Below are 17734 nucleotides of genomic sequence, written 5' to 3' on the forward strand. Positions count from 1 at the left end.
ACTCACGGTACGCCGACCCGGTGTAACTTGCTCCTCTTCTTCCTTGTCTGAGTCGGCTTCGGACACGGAGATGTGTTCTTCTTCCGCAGCTCCTTGAGCTTGTTTCTTCTTGGTCGGAATCGTTGCCGAAGATGTCCGATACGGAGCTGCCTTGGTGTTGCATCTCGTGACGTTGAGCCCGACAGTCACGAAGCGTCTTCTTTGATCAAAACGTTCGACACGCATCGCAAAATTTCTCGTCAAGTTCCGGGGATAAACAGAGGTTGCACACTTCATGCCGGTCGGAGCGCGGAAACTTGGCACGCCACCCAGGACATAGCTTGGATGGAGTCCGTTCCATCGACTGCTAGCGAGCCCGACGCAGGTACGCCCAACGGCCCTCCATGAGTTTTCCGATCGAAGATCTTTGAATCTAAACGATATGCAGAGAATGGGAAACGCGATCGAGAAACAGTACCGTCAAAGGTAGTGGATTGCGTGTCGAAGGGAACCCGAGAAACGGTGCCGAACCGGAGCGCAGCAATTCAAATCCAAACCAGATGCCGTTGAAAAAAAAAAAGAATCTAACAATGGAGCCGATGCACATGCGAACTATCACCGAAAGGAGGAGTCACCTACCTCGGGACTGAAAAAGTCTTCTTCTAACAAAAACAAAGTGAAAACATCCGGACCAAACACTAGATGGCGGGCTATGCAAAGCATGTGACCTACAGCTCACATGCCTTTAACATTAATTTACTAGGCAGCAAGGGTAAATCACTTCCCTCAACCTTAAGGTTTTAAAATGAATGGCTTACAACAACATACACCAGAGTAAAGTGATTCTATAGTTTTGCTGAATTATTTTATTATTAGTAGACACTAAACCTAGACTTCATTTTTATACCAGTAAAATATATATCTTATGTCACAATGTGGTTTAAGCAGTGAAATCTTCCCTTTTTCACGGGGTGAAATAGCATGCATAATAAATGTGCTATTACTATGTTCCAGTACTTGTAGTACTTTCCCACTTTAAATCAATGCCTTTTACAAAAATGCTAAACAAAAAACATTTTTAGATTACAAGTGGACCAATTCCAAAGAGGAGCAGAAGAACACTTTACAAAGTACATTTTAATTGAAGGGAAGCATCTAAAAGCAATTTGCTGTACATCAAACAATATGGTGCACGGGGTCATTCAAGACTAGATTACAAAAACCTAGATACGATATTGAGGACGATAGAAAACTAATTAGAACAATGCTCGACCACACAGTGTACAGTTGTTTTGTTCTATTTTCCAAGTATTTGATTACAATACTTGCATTACACAATACAACAATATTACAACTTCAAGCACAAGGAGATAAAGTAATTTCCCAGAAATCTAATATTCTTTTGGGCGCATGCTGAAGTTGAGATTAAAACCCAGGCCTCCATATTCTAAGTTCACCAATGTACCCATACTATTGCAACTTTGTTTTCTACAGTGTGGAGTAAAAATGGGTCAATTCAAGATGTGTTTTTGGGTGGAGGTTTGTAGGGAGTAAATTTATATGTGTGTTCTCAAGCCTAGAGTCAAATTTTTAATAAAAAACATTACCAATGACTTCTTACATAAAAAATGTGAGATGGTGCCTTCTGACAGAAGTTATTGCTAAAAAGGGCAATTGGGGTTTCATTTGTTAAGGACATGCGCACACAGCTCCCCGTATACAAAAATGGTCTGCAGACAGATACATTTTGGAATAAGGCACTAGCACCTAAATTGGTGGCAATTTCGAGCATTTTTTTGGAAGTTAACCTTAGGGTGGGTGCTACGTCATTTGATATTATCAACAGTAACAAGAAAATGAGGTGCGGAAAGATGATGGAAAATCTGGCGTATATGATTACCACATACATCTTTGACATAGTTGGAAGAAATTGGCTTCCCATTACAGTCAATGGCACCTTCTGCAATGATGATGATGTTCAGTCTGGAACCTTTGCTACGAGTCTGTGATGACAAACAAAACAACAATAAACACCTAGAAAAAATAGCATCGTAAACAACAACAAACAAACATGCTGTCTCTTATAGATGATTAAACATTCAAGAGAAGCAAATCTATGGAGAGGCTATAGCTGTAAACTAGGAATCGTGTAAAATGATAACCATGTACTGAAACGTGACCCCGTACTCCTGATGAGTGAGAACATTTGCAAAGTACAAAATTTAATATTAATTTAGAGCTAGCTACAATTTATTCACTCCTTGAAATAACAGGACCCTAGCACAAAACCCAACTGTCAAATTTACATTATTGATGATTATCCAGGCAAGATAGTAATTGTTCCTCCCCTACAAAAATTAATGTATTATCCCATATGCTACTGTTTTTTGAGACAAGGTGGCTGAGGTTAGGTATACTAATGACATTTAGAAACTAAATAACAGATTCTGGTAGCACCACATACCCCTATTAAAAAAAAAAGAGCTATCACCTGAAAAGTATGTTTTTTGAATACCAAGATTAGGAACAATTTATAATATTACTGAATCTTGGAAAAATAAGTAAAGACCAAACCAATTTGGTTTATAATCACAAGATTTCACCAAGCTTCATAAAGACACACCAAACCTACAGCAGCACAAGCTGGTTAACACAAAGAATAGGTATAGCATGTGCAGTCATTGCGCAAGCTCCCCTCAATTCACTTCAGAGTTCCAGCTAAACATTCCCTTTTTCCTCTCTCATGTTGAACGACCTCAAAATAGGTCCACAAATTAACAAGCCCTGTGGGGGTGGGTGGGGAGACAGTGCAAAGGGAGCAGAGGGAGCACGTTTGGCATTGATGAATGATAATTAAACCAGTAAGAAAGAAGTTGTGTTGCAAATACACAGTATAAACAACACAAATAAAACCACAATTGGAATATTTTTCCAGTTCTGAAAGGTTCATTAGAACAACCATCCTGAACTATTGTTTACAGTTCTAGTGGATGCATGTGGGGTACTGTTTTAAATGTTCTTACCTTCATACAAATTGTGTCCGCTATCACCTAATATGGTGCATTACCACTAGCCTGGGGAGGAAAGAAACCTCAGCTCAAGTGGGAGACACTCACCCTTCCGTATGAACAGGGCGAGTTTACGGCGGACTTCCATCTTTCCTATCTCTGTGCGCAAGCGCAATAAGCCTATTACTGGCAACATGACCCGGCATACATCCCGCATGTGGCGGTGGAGGCGGGCGCAGTGCATCCCATACCACTTAAGGCCATGATAGTGAACTCGCACACGGTATGTGAGAAAGGGGAATTCGATACGATACAAATTACAACCAGAGCCTGGCATGATCTAGGTCAGCGGGCGCATAAACTACCACTATATGCTCCCAACATGCCGCTGCTCCATCATTCAGGGATCTCAGTCACCCAGGAGGCTGGTACACTGAAGACATTTGCAGAGATGGGTTTGTCCATTATGGCGGATGCATTCCCTGGAGGCTAATTCGTAACCTCAGAACATTTGGCCACACGGGGCGAGGCCTCCGCCATGCAGATATTTGTATATGCTAGGTTACGCTCGGCCATGCGCGCGCTTAATCCACATTTCCCTTCTGAACCACCAACTCTTGAGGCACTGCAACTGCTATACACTACTAAATCCAGGACCAAACTAATCACGAAACTTTATAGGGCATCGCAGCATGACATGACACCTGGGGGAGCGACTGCGTTGGATAAATGGAATGCTGTGCTGCCAGAACCGCTCTCTGAAAAGGACTGGTTCAATAGTTGCTGTCTGACGGGCCAACTGACGGCAAATGGCAATCTACGATTGGTGCATTTTAAATACTTGCATCAGTTGTATTATACTCCTGCACAACTGTATAAATTTGGGCTCAGACTGATTGACTCCTGTAAACACTGTGGTGCACCTGGGGCCGGTTTTTATCATCTAGCTTGGGAATGTCCTCATATACTAGAATATTGGGGCTCAGTTGTACGAATTCTTTGCTTGAGGACTGAAGAAACTCTCGACTGTAACCCGGGGTTGTGTCTGCTGGGGATTGGGGCTAAAGTAAAAGCTTTGAGTAAAAAATTTGTGTCTATATCACTGCTCATGGCTAAACGCAGGATCTCTATCTGCTGGGAGAGTAGAAAAGTGCCAACAACGGAACTGTGGCTGCAGGACTTGACATATTGCAGTGACCAGCTCACATGCTACACAGAGGAGCTACCATCTGCATCCAAGCCCCGTGACATTTGGGGACCACTCACATCCTACCTGCTGTCGCTTACAGATGTGTAATGACCGTACGGTACTTATATTGCTACCCTGCCCTACAAGCCGACGCCTGCTCTTACCATGTCTGTAAATCTCAATACGCATGATGTTATGTTTTGCGGCAATGTGATTTATGTACTATGATTATATATGATATGTACTATGTACCAATGCCATGAATTTGAAATTATGAAATGTTCTATACTGTAATTTGAAAAGCAAAAATTAAAAAAAAAGAATTATATATATATATATATATATATATATATATATATATATATATATATATATATATATATTATATATATCCACACCAAGTGCTCGCCTTAAGAGTTCAGCAAGCGGGACACAGCTCCGGGCACAAACAAAGAATTTTATTAAAGAGAATTCAAAGCGCAGTCCTTGCAATGCGTGAAATGTTCAGGCAGACGCGTTTCTGGCCTCCTTGGCCGTCATCAGTGCCGGTCTCACGAATGATGAGATTGTCCTGGGTTTGACTCGGGAACCATTCCCTAAGAGGCAGTCTCTTGACTCCTCCCCCATGTTGCAGGTGTGTTATATCCGCTTGTGAATTTGGGTGAACTGCATGGTGGTTACTGTAGTCCATCGCGATGCCTCATTGAGTAATGAGAAACTCCAAACATCTAGTGATGCTCCATTTTGCTGGCGTTGGACTGTGTTTCACCTCAGAACTCCCAGGTAGATTATTCTCACTCTTAGTTTTTACCGGGTTTGTGCCCTTATCAGGCAGCCAATATGCTGCCTCCTCTCTCCCCTCGCTGAAAATACACACCAATTGGCGATGGCTTCGCTCGGGGGGGCGCCGCGTTTGTACTCCTCGTACTGAACCTATCTGCTGATAAGCGCGGAGCTCCAGACCGAGAGGGCGTGTCCCAAGTCGGTTTCAGCGTTCCCGATTTTTAATCCACACCAAGTGCTCGCCTTAAGAGTTCAGCAAGCGGGACACAGCTCCGGGCACAAACAAACATAATATATATATATATTTCAATTTCAATTTCAAAAAATTGATATATATATATATATATATATATATATTATCTACTGGCGGTCGCCAGTAGATAGTTATAGTTAGGACCGTGTTTCCATAGGAAATCTCAAAATTCTATTTTGAATAACTTTGGCGCCGGTTGACGAATCCTCGCGAAATTTTCAAAACTAATGGGGCGCTCCGTTCTGCTCCTACCCTGAAAGTCTCGGGGTGATTCGTCGAGCGGGGGCCGAGAAAAAAGGGGGGTCCCAAAACGCGTTTTCCCCATGCATTTTTCCATAGGACCTTTAGTCGCAGCTACAGCCCGAACGGCTGAACAGAATTACTTGAAATTTGGCAGAGAGGTAGCCATAAGGTCAAGGAAGTGCCTTTTGCAGGTCTGGTGTAAATCTGTTCAGTATTTCCGGAGAAAATAGCATATCAATATCTACATGCGCGCAGGGTGCGCGCACCGTGCGCACACCGTGCGAGCACCCTAACGTGCGCGAGCGTAATTCTGATTGGTGGTTACATGTTAGTCAACGTTCGAATCGGTCGAAATCAGGAAGTGTCGGCCGCCATTTTGTTTTGTTTTCAGTGCGAGAGTGAAAAAGGAAGGTGGCGAACGTGAAAAGGGGGCAGGCTAGCCTTTGTCAGGGGGTCCCTGAAGGACCCTGAAGGACCCTGAAGGACCCCGAAGGCAAAAAAAAATTTTTTTTGTTTTTTTAAATCGCGGGGGTGCGCGCACAGTGCGCGCACCCTGAAAAACCCAAAACAAAAAAAAACATTTTTTTTTTAAATTGCAGGGTGAAAACCAAAAAAAAAATAATAATTTTTAATACGTTGTTTATTGTAAAATAAATATATAAAAAAAAATAATAATACATAAATAAATTAGCATTTAAAAAAACGTACAAATTCAATGAAAAAACCATAGGTTTCACACACGTTATAGTTAGTTGGATATTTCACTCGTAAAAAACCAATGAAATTCCCCCGTTATAGTTAGTTCAGATAACTACAACTCGCGCGACCACCACTCTATCACAAGGATGATGTCATGAGTGATGCCACTGACCATGTCATGAGTGATGTAATATGTGAAGTCATGTGCAGTGGATTGCGGGCGCGCGAGTTATAGTTATCTGAACTAACTATAACGGGGGAATTTCATTGGTTTTTTACGAGTGAAATATCCACCTAACTATAACATGTGTGAAACCTATGGTTTTTTAAGTGAATATATATATATATATATATATATATATATATATATATATATATATATATATTTTCCTCGTGATTCTCGAGTATTCCTTGCCACTCCAAAACGAGAGTTGCGTAGTCGATTTGGACTCCTCGGGATAAGTCGCATAAATATTTCAAAAAGATGATGACGACGCCATGTGCGGCAGAGAATAAAAATTGAAATCGCACATGGCGTCGTCATCGTCTTTTTGAAATTATATATATATATATATATATATATATATAGTGCATTACTCATCTACCTTTTATCGACAAAGCACTTGACGTTGGAGCTTTTAATGCCTTTTGAAGTACGGATCTGAACAGAAAGGATTTACAGAACTGGCCTACGCAGGGAAGAATTCTATATACTCCGAGTGAACCAAAGCCCAATCTTTTGAAAGCTTTAAAGAGGCGCACGCAGCTATGAACATTTCTGAAGATATATCGCTTTCACATGATTGACAGGGGTCTGGAAGAGGCAGACTAATTTTTGAGAAATAACATTTTTTAAGTAATGTTAAAATTATTGCACATACACAAGCAATTTGAACACTCATTAATGTCCTTATTTTGTCAGTGGGAAATTGTTGGGATAGTTTTCTATAATCAGGGATGGGCAGTTAGGAAGCTGTCAAGTCCATGTTGAAAAAACTTCATATTGCACATAGTCACATATTTTGTAAACTCAGATTATCTCTAATCTAACACGAATTTGGTTCCTATTTCTTGCTTAAACCTCATTTTACCAGTCAGTCACACATAAAATACAACAGACACCGCAACACAATACAAATGAAACCTATAAGAGTACAATTTATTTTGCAAGGCATTGATTAATAAAACTTAACATCCTCAAATGAATCACATTTTGACATGGTTACAATTTCAAATGGGATTTCTGCATCTTCCAGGTATGGTATCCAATGGTAACAAGCTTCTTAAACTGTCACAGTGACTTTACCAACAAGCATTTGCAATGCAATCAGTCTCGCCTCTGGGAACTTAAATGTATTTAGCTATGCAGCACATTAGCCGGGGTGCTGAAACATCTACTGTTCTTTAACATGTAGGGAAAGTAAGCACCAAACTGCGTGACACGCCAGGTATGGGAACACATGGAGAGAAATATTGCCTTTCAGCGGGAAATGGTACAGTCCAAAGCTCTGTTTTTAATATAAAAGCAGGGCCTTTGGTGGTCATATTACTGAAATTACAAGATTTGAAAAAAATATTGTCTACGGATGCTTGTGGAAGACAATTTCTATGGACTGGAATCTAGAGAATGCTAAAGGGATTCTGGTATTTTACTTACCTCTGGTGGTCGTTTTATATCAAGAAAGTTAAATCGAGGCAGTTGCCAGAAAAATAAAAAAAAATAAAGTTCCTCAGCAGAAAGCAATTCCGGTATTTTATGGACCTCTTTTGGTCGTTTTCTATCAAGACTGTTAAATAGTGGCAGTTAAACAGCGAAAAACCGCCCTACGCGAAAGAATACAAGTCCTAGGGATGATCTCCAGAGCCCTCAATGTACATACATATATAAGTATATACTAAAGTATATACAAGAGGTCTCGAATGCTCGACCTAAAAAGGTAGGTTTAAAATAACTAATTTCTGCTTCCTATAAAAATATGCATCGGAGTCCACTTTGTAAGTCACCCATGACACATCATTACAACGTGTGGACCATTGATTGTGTGTTTTAGAAATGGTGAGCCTAACAGATTAACATATTTCATGGGGCAAAGCCCACCCCTCAGCCCCAGCCCCACTGATTCACACCTAAGGGCCTTCTGGTTACAACAGTTCTCGGTGCCACCAAAGGGAGTATCCAGAAAGAACCTTGACATTTGAAAAATACAGAAGACTGTGTAAATACAGCACATTTTAGGCTTCATCCAATCTTACACTGCTTTTAATTCAAATTGATCAGCCGCCAATTGTAAGGATGAAATCACAAATCCTTGACCACCCGTGCATGAAATTCACATTTTTCTAATTTAGCACACACATCATCTTGTCAAAGTCTTCGTAGTTCCATCATCACTCAATACTTCTATTATCTGAACTATTGTAGGGCTATCAATTTAACATCAAGATTTATGATCACTTAAACATCTATATAGTTTTGTATGGTAATACTTACAAAATGGTGAAATGTATCTAGTGAACTGCACAGTCTGCTAGCATGATCTTTTATTTTCAAATATTCTAATTTGATTTTAAATGATGGTTTCCATTAATGTTTCATAATAACTACAGGATCAGAGACAACTAAAATAAATCAAGTCTTAAGAGCACAGTGGCTCCTTGTAACTGTTCGAATAATATTCCAACTGAAGGTAGTAAGTAGTGGGTTTAGATAATGTCATTCTAATCACTATGATCAACAGGCTGACCCCAAATGCTATGGAACTTCTTAACTACAAGCATTTGAAATGTAATAGGCCTCGCATTTACGAGAATTTGACCTATTGGCATTCTAAATGACAATGCCTTTTACTTATGTGTTTTAAAAAAAGCGTTTTTTGACAAAATATTGCTCAGAGGCTACCGAGTAACAACACACGTAACGGGGGTGTGGCCATGGGAGGTTACAAAATGAGACAAGGCAGTACTAAGGAGGGACTACTAAGCCTATTGACCAATGAACAGCCACATTTTACAGTAGACAATGACAAGCCAATGAAAATTATAGGCGGAGCTTCAAGTCCCTACCTTAATACAGCATGCCTCGCAGAGCAGCGCATGCGCTGCTGAGGCTCGACCTAACAAAATAATATTAATCCAACTCAGCGTGATGATCGTTGAATAAAATCCTTTCTCCAGACTCAAAGAGAAAGTTCTTCTGAAGAACTTCTATGAGTAAAGTCAGCGCATTACCTTCGCCTGCAGTACTTCTTTGTAGCAATTAATTCAATTTTCCAGTTGCTTGAACAATGGGAGGTAATTGCTTCTGCATTTTCTTTTTGCATCCGTCTTTCTTCATGCACACTTGCCGTTATGTACTCATGCTGCTAACATTTACAAGGCCTAAGACACAACTCTTACACCAATGGGCACTGAGACTGCCATGACACGCAAAGGCCTAGGGGGTCTATGCTGTGCTTATTCAAGTATTCACTCTTTGAAAAATAAGAGACTAGCAAAGATATATTTTTATAGCGTTCTTAGAGCATTGTTGAAGTGAAACTCCTGCTTAATTTGCTACAGGTTTCTTTTCCCTTCCATACATGCTCTCCATTTGCCCGCTTCCCATTTCCTGCAGGCATGCCTACACACTCCGAGGACAAATGTCACAGCCAGTGATTTAAGTGTGGAATCTCCTATAATGCTAAAGCTCAATTCTGTACATGTTCCTCCTCTTTTTCCTGCCTCCAAGCCTGCAGAATCATACAGAAATGCACAAGTATTGACTGTTCACAGATGACTGTGTCATGAAGTTCGTAACCCTGCCCTTTTTTAAAAAAAATTTTTTTTTTATCAAAACAACTTTCTCATTACTGACATCTTGTGTGCTCCCTAGTGTTTCATGAAGCATAACTTGTACTTGTGACCTGTTCTGGGACCTGTGACGAGGTGTGGCGCCGCGGCCAGGGCGACTGACTCCGGAATCTGGGGATCACGGTTCGATCCCCGGCAGCAGATTAGCCCAGCACCATGTGACTTTGGGCAATAGCTTGCTTAATCTTCCCGACGGCCCCCAGCGCCTAGAGACCCTTTCGGGTGATTGTTCGTGCTTTACAATAGTGGATTATTATTATTATTCTTCCATATATCTTCATTTATACATATGATAGGTTTCCATGGTTGGCATGCTATCAGTGGAAAGGGTGCACATTTATTTTTATTCTTTCATGCATGATTTGCAGCTCATAATGGTCTGAGGTCCCTGGAAAACGGTTGAAACAGGGACATAAATCAATGTAATCCTACCAATAGCAATAGGTACAATTCTATCATACCTTTAAGAATTACTGGCATGTAATAAGAAAAATGTAAAAAGACCTCTTCAAACTCATTGATACCTTACCACAAATTATACTTTTTCAAAGTAATGACTTGAATACTTACGTCACCAAGTCTTTCACACATGAAATCTTCCCAACCATCTTCAGGAGGGCTCTCTGGAATAAAGACCCAGTCAGCACCAGACGCCAAGGCAGACACTAGTGCTAGATAGCTTAATAAAGAAATATAGTTGTTCGTGAGTAATAATGCAGACAAGGATACAATTAAACACGATCTTGAAAAACCTACTCATCCAGGCAACTGACAAGCAGTGACTGATAAAGAAGGAATGAATTATACAAAGTTATGAACCTGTAGTTTAACACACTAACAATTAGGCATAAAAAGATTTGTAAATGGTCAAGCAGGTAGTAACACTTTCAAGGCATATGAAGCTATAGCAGATGGGAAGTAGGTCAGAAATGCAAATATAATTCAGAAGAAAAAAGGTTCAAGCAGTTAAAATGACACTGTAAAGTGCTTAGGGAGGCCCATTCATAAAACATTTAATTTAATAATTTGTTGTATATGTGCAAATATTGTGTCCTGGTTCTATCATTCCCCTAATAAATCCCCAAATTCCCCAGTTATTAGATTGTGCAGATCAATGACCTTGGCCTGAGGACAGGTGCACACTCTTCTGCAGTAGTTCATCAGTAGCTGATGTGGGAAGCAGCAGGATGCTGCCTCTACCATATGAGACTTGTCAGGAGATTTATGCTGTTCATGTCTTTGCTGTTGAGGAAAGCCCCATAGCCCTAAGTAGGCAGGCAGTAGAGAGGATGAGTTTAGTATTATGTAGGTCATGACATTAAAAAAAGACCTGGTTAAGGTACAGGGCCTTTGTTGCAGGGGAAAAAAGCATAGGCACGATTTTTTAAGTTCCACGGAACAACAGCCCCTCATCTGTTCTAGGACTCCTGGAAAAAACATCAGAGAGCCTGTAGGCTGGGCTGGCTATTTGTCAAAGATGGATGAAGAGTCACATTCTGGGAGAGCAGAGACTTTCAGTGTATTGTCGACCTGCATTCGTGGCCTCTCCTCGTCCATCTCCCAGGATGTGGAGCCTAATTCTGACAGAGGCGCCACCTAGCAGTTGACTCAGAACTGGTGAGGACCTGGAGAACCAACTTGCTTAGTTAAGAGAAAACATCACAAGGGCCTGCACTGAAATAGATCGTTTTCTGGAGGTTTATATATCAAAGTGAAGCATTGGTAAACTTACTATTATTTACTATGAATATCTTGGGTTTTTCATAGTCACATTTATCTCCCTGCAGTCACGCAGGCATTTCCCACTATAGGAAGTAAGCTACACAGGCTAGTGCTACACTACTTTTGATACAGCAAACAGAAAATTCTAAATTAAATCTCTGACAGTTGGGTTGAATATTAGAAAAGGAAAATATTAGTAAAATGGCGTAAGGAATTGTGATCTTGGCCACAAATGATAAACCAATGAATGTATTACCTGTTCACTTGGTGCTCCAAAGGCAATCTTTAGGAGCCGGCCAAGCTTTGGTGCAAATCTGTATTACTGGCCATTATCTCTGTACCAAAGTCCAGCCATAGCATGTTTACCCAAACTGAGAGATAACTCCTTGACCCAGAAATAAGGGGCTTTAAAATGGGCAGTTTTCCTATTTTTCGGCAAAAAACATTGACATTTTCCGGCTGCTGAGCAGGCAAAGAGTGTCAGTGGAAATACTGGTGGGTGTGAAGGCGAATGTTTGGGTCTATTTGGGAGGGGTGGTAGATGGGGTGGGTAGGTACCATTTTCTGCTCCGCCTGAACTGCTCCAAGAAGTGGGAGGGGACAGGCAATGCTGCCACCCGCAATCCGTGTCCCTGCAGCAAATGTGGCCGGCTTAGTTCACCAGGCCCGGAATTACTGGGTCTGAAGTTTTCAGACCTGATAAGTCAGAGCCCAGAGACTCTTAATTGTTACTGGATATATTTTACCCCTAGTTAGGTGGAACACCCAGATTCCTAATGAGGGAAAAGATGAGTAACAGAGGACCAGTGTCACTGCACCTGCTTGTATAAGGTCATCCTGCTTCAGAACAAAGCAATTTGATAGTATTTACTGGGGTTTATGCTTTGTCCATCCGCTATGCAATAACCCACTGCATGAATGTCAGCAGCAATTTTACCTAAATGCCCTATACAGATGGGTTGAGCATTAGGAGGCTGTATTTACAAATAAGTGAGTCAGAGGGGGAATACTCAGCAACACCAGATTCTTGTGAGACAAAGGGTCATCTGGATGGGGGCCTACAGGAAACCGGTGCATTCAGTCCCCTGCCCTTATAAGTTTGGATATCATGTTTAGAAGAGTATCCAGTTAGGGACTTCAGGTGCCTTCACCATCTGGTTACCATCTGATGGGGCATAATCCAATGGGTCGGTGGATCTAAGTGCAAGGGCCAGAAGATCCGTGGCTTGAGAAGTAAGGAATGTAAAGTCTTCAGCTCCTGGAGCCAGAGTCATTGGGTTGGCCTACTCAAGAGTCCAAAACCTCAGGCTGGAGGCTCCAGGAGCATGCCAGAACAGTTGTCTCGACTTACAGCTGGCTTTAACATTCGACTCCTTCCCCACATCTTTGATGAAAGGAGCTGGATGGTGCACGTACATGAAGGCAGCACGTACAAGGTGTGTGCTCTCGCCTTGTGCTCATAGCAGCCAGAGTAATAGGTTCTCCCTACCCAGGGAAGTGACCCATGACTATGCGGAGAAATCAAAGGTGGTCTACCTGCTTTAAAGCAAGCTTGACACAGCGGAGTCAGAATTTCAGGAAACGGGTAGTAGTTGAGTACGGCCACTAACATTTATTAGCCCTACCCAGTGAATTGTCCCAAGACTATTGGGTAACTACTGTGGTTGTCTGGGACAGGGCTCACCAAGGCATGGAGGAACGTAATCCACACAAACTAGAACCTGAACTTTAGGACTTAGGAGTCGAGGAAAAACATTTAGCCAAGGCCCAACAATGACTGCAAATGTATGCTCTACAAGGAATACAGCTTTCCGCATGCCACATCAGACACCCTGGTTTACCTCTAGAATATTTCAGAGAACAAGCCAGCTTTGGCTTCCAAAGAGCCACCAGGGAATGTGGGTACTCTTGGAGGAGCCCTTGGCCGGCAACTAAAGAGCATCTGCCACAATGGGTCAAAGCTCATCAAGTGATGCAAGGTGGTATCCAGGAAACAGTCTTTGAGGGGTTAACTTTGAGCCCCAGGATGTGAAGCCCAGTCCTTGGTATGAGATACCATTGGATCAAATGTTAAGAGAATGACCAAGTCTTTCTGATGTAAGCTCATTTGAATTCTTTCTTCGGTTGATCTATAAGAGATCAGACATGGTTAGTGACACATTGCATTGCTGCGACATGGCCTACACGGATTGCAAGAAGCACAATAACATCTCTGTGTATTTCTATAGGCAGAGTAGCAGAAACATGCCTCACCACCTAGATCCTTCTCCAGGCAGCAGTACTACAGATGACTAAGTTTGGGTTACAAGAGGACCTATGAATTGGGGCCGCTAGTGGTGCCATTTCTAAGCAGGGTTATGGATGGCCAAGTGCCACAGAGAAGTTATTTGTGGCCCGGATGGAGGAGGTAACCAGGCAGAGGCTGGAATCCAGGATACCTGCAGGAAGCTCCTGGTTGGTAACAAATGAAGTGTTGGAGACCAACAGACTTGAGCTGTTGACCAAAGCAGAGATATGGCACATCTGCAGAGATCACCCAGACTTGGACCACACGGTTAGTGTAGGCTGACATTTGGCTCTAACAGACCCAGGGGAATCTTGAGGCTGGTGCCATGGACGTATAAGAAACAGACTGACCAGAGGCCCACGCTGAGGCGAAACTTCATTATAGGCGTTGAGGCTCTGCCTTCACTATTTTCTGCCTCCTACTAAGAAAATAGGGCATTTAGTAGTACTGAAGCTACTGAAAGTGCTGTGCTCAAAGGAATTTAAATCTTGCTTGAGCAACATTTAGACAAAAAGTCTGAGTGACAGGAGGCACATTTTGCATTCCATTATGCATGATGGAGCAGTAACCTTTTTTTGCAGGGATTAGTATATTTTAGACATCCTGTGTTTCAGTAGCGACCCTCTCTTAAGGCTCTCTGATGACGTAGCAGGAGAGTCGTGATTGAAGACAGCCTCCAGCACTGTTGGAACAAGCCTTTCAATGACGGGCACTGCATGTCAATCCCACAGGGAGATCTCTTCATTGGCTTATTAAAGACACGAAGAGGGATTCTCTGACGTATGGTTACATGCCACCTACTGAAGCAAGACATGTACTCGAGATCGGATTACCTTCCAGGGCTCTATATGCTTCCCTGTCTGGGCCCAGCAGAAATTGAGGACATATGCCACGAGGCTGAGCAAAGGTAGACCTGGACTGTCTTTTCCAGGCTGCCTTCCTTGACCGTTTTCCAGGCACATTCTGTTTTTATTTTTTTGTTTTTTTTTTTAAATCAAATAATGTGGCCCAGCAGCTCTCCCTTGATGTTATCTAATGCCTCTCTTCCTTTATGCCTCATCATATCCCTCTCACAGGTCCTCCAGTTTAGTGGAAAACACACAGAAATATTGAAATAGTAGCTGTAAATTAGATGTATACAGTCCTGCAACTGGCATTTTAACTGTCATTTCTTTTTTACTTGCAAAGCAACCTGAATATTCCAGTATCAGTGTTTTAAATTAATTCCCCTTCCCATTATTTTCTTTATTTTATGTAACATTGCTGCCATTAATTGGTTTCAAGTTTAATAACATGCCGTGACAGTGGGATTATTAAGGCCTAGCATCAGTGGCGGCTGGGGATATTTGAAAGTGGTAGCGTAAACGTTTGCTATGACTTTTATATAGTGAGCAACGCGGGCAAGCTTAATGGATAAACGTTAGGTCCAGGTAGGATCCTCCTACCTGGACCTAACATTTTTTTAAAAAGATCTGCACATCTTCAACCACCTCTTTCCTCTTCAGCGCCCTCTTTTCACCTTCCCCGAATGCACTGCCTTGCATCTCCCTCACTCACGACGTCCAAACATACACCGCACTCACAGTTAAGCAATTTATTTTACTTTGTCCTGTGAATATTTTGCCATCTGTGCACCCTCTTCACAAACATTTTCACAAAAGTGCAATTACAACTGGAATACAAGACCATTGTTTTGTGTGCTCTGCAGAGAGGCCAACCCACTGACAGGCACTTTGCTTCGGCTTCAGCGTTGGAGCTCTCAATCAAAGCCCCTCATAAACACATGCACAGCTCAAAGTATGCACGAAAAAGTACAGAAAAACACAACTTGATTAAATAGCCAAGGAGGGAGGCAAGATTAAGTAAAACTTGAAATAAGAGAGGAACCAAATTGCTGACATGCATAGCCTTAACGTTTTTAACACTCATGGTTCATAAATCGATCCATGTTTTTGGCATTAATGTTGTTAAGGGCATGAAGATCGGACCAGTTTTAATGTCATACAGCACATAACTGTCTATTGTAAGCACATATCTCGTCTTTGCCTCAACTTGTATCAACTTCACAGGGGAATAAGAACACTGGCCTTCTCGTCCTGTGCATCCATCCATTATATGGGGGAACAAATGCTGCAGCTCCACTTCTACTGAGCCAGTGAAGTAACACCCCAGGGCCTCGGGTGTTACAGTGGGGGAGGTTAGCGTGGCGAGGGTCTCAGAAGAAAATACATAATAGAAGATTAGCATTCTAAAACTTGCCATTGATGAAGAGAAGACACCAAAACACATGTGCATGGTGCTTGCTTCCATTTCTACGTGTGACGAATGCGAAAGGGGGAGATCTATGCCTGTGAATGATGGACGGCTGCTCTCACAAAGGGAGGGAGAATCCAAAGCCCCAAACCATGATGCTGACAGTGTCATTTGCCTATAGAGAATACTGCCATAGACTACAATGGCAATGATTCATTATGAAGGGCTTTAGAACACTAAGCCCTATGTCGTGCATCACAGTTTAGAAAGTTGATTTACTGCCTGGCTTCAGTCTCCGGATTCAGAGCCAGGTGGGGCAGGCAGTCTGGGACAGACAGACCAGACTTAAATAAACTGATTTGTTTGGCGATATGATCGGATATCTAGATAAATCGATCCATTTAATATTTGTACAGGAATGTAAAGGAAATAATTTCAGTGAGGCGCAGCCCTGGAGCCTGAATAGAATATCCGCTCCAGTCTAGCATACTTTAAACCTTTAGTTAATGTACATCAGATAGGGTTTGTATGTTGTTTATTTGCTTTCTGCTAAAAAGCAGGGAATCACCTTCAGCATATTTTTCCATCTGGTCTGCAATAAACTTCTAATCACATTTTTAAGATATGTTCCTGTTCTGCCCCCAAACGTGCATAAATTGTGATTAGACTCCTTTAGCTCCTTGGTTACAAATCTGTCAGATAGCTCAGTTGGATGTTATTCTAACTACAAATATTCAGCGTAGTGTGCTGTTGCCCGTTTCAAATTCCTGACAGAAAACTCAGTGGGTAAATTAAACTATGGCAGAAGAGGGAAGGGGTGTTTACAAGCAGATTCAGATCACGTTTTAATGCCAGCAGGTTAATACTTCTGCAGCTGAGAATCATTGCTGGTCACACTTTTCAATCATAGTAAGATGGGTGAGTGCACCCGCTGTAAACATCTGTGTGTCTCCGCACTCCCACAGTGATCGACTGGCCTGTCAGGTACGATAGCACTGCCAGCTCCCGTCACAACCCACAGAACAAAAAAAAAAAAAAAAATTGAGCCCATACCCTGGCCCTTTCAAGCTGACCCATCTAGGGGCCACAGACTGCCTGATAGGTCAGTCCAACACTGGCTTCCAATATTAGTCGACGTTTCGACCCCTAAGGGAACCAGCAAACTGAGCGTCTTGGAGGTGGGGTCTTCATCAGGACGAGGGGGGCGGGTGAAGGGAGGGGTGCAAGAGCATCAGCAGGGATCCTTCGTGCTGGGAAGTAGAGTTGAGGGCCTGCACGGCTCAGAAGGTTGAGTAGAAGGGAAGTGTTGATGAATCAGACAGCTAACCTTCATCGACGCTTCCCCACCAGCCACAGGTTACTTATGAACCTAGTGCCATACCAACTACGTAATTCAGTCCAACATAGAGAACACTGAACCTATGTTACGCACTCTACCCAACCTTCTGAGCCGCGCAGGCCCTTAACTC

At 42.2% G+C, this 17734-nt stretch overlaps 1 protein-coding gene across 2 annotated transcripts in view; it reads right to left on the reverse strand.

Annotated features, from left to right (window-relative positions):
• The window catches only part of PFKL (phosphofructokinase, liver type), a 433821-nt gene that overhangs the window by 299368 nt on the left and 116719 nt on the right, over positions 1 to 17734 (reverse strand). For both annotated transcript variants that reach the window (XM_085648708.1, XM_085648707.1), the window contains 2 exons: positions 10574 to 10682; positions 1887 to 1982 (listed from right to left, as the gene is read on the reverse strand). In XM_085648708.1, coding sequence (XP_085504834.1) covers positions 1887 to 1982; positions 10574 to 10682 — 205 coding nt within the window. The remainder of the gene's footprint in view (positions 1 to 1886; positions 1983 to 10573; positions 10683 to 17734) is intronic.

The sequence above is a fragment of the Triturus cristatus genome, chromosome 3_2 (assembly GCF_964204655.1).
Source record: "Triturus cristatus chromosome 3_2, aTriCri1.1, whole genome shotgun sequence".
Lineage (NCBI taxonomy): Eukaryota > Metazoa > Chordata > Amphibia > Caudata > Salamandridae > Triturus > Triturus cristatus.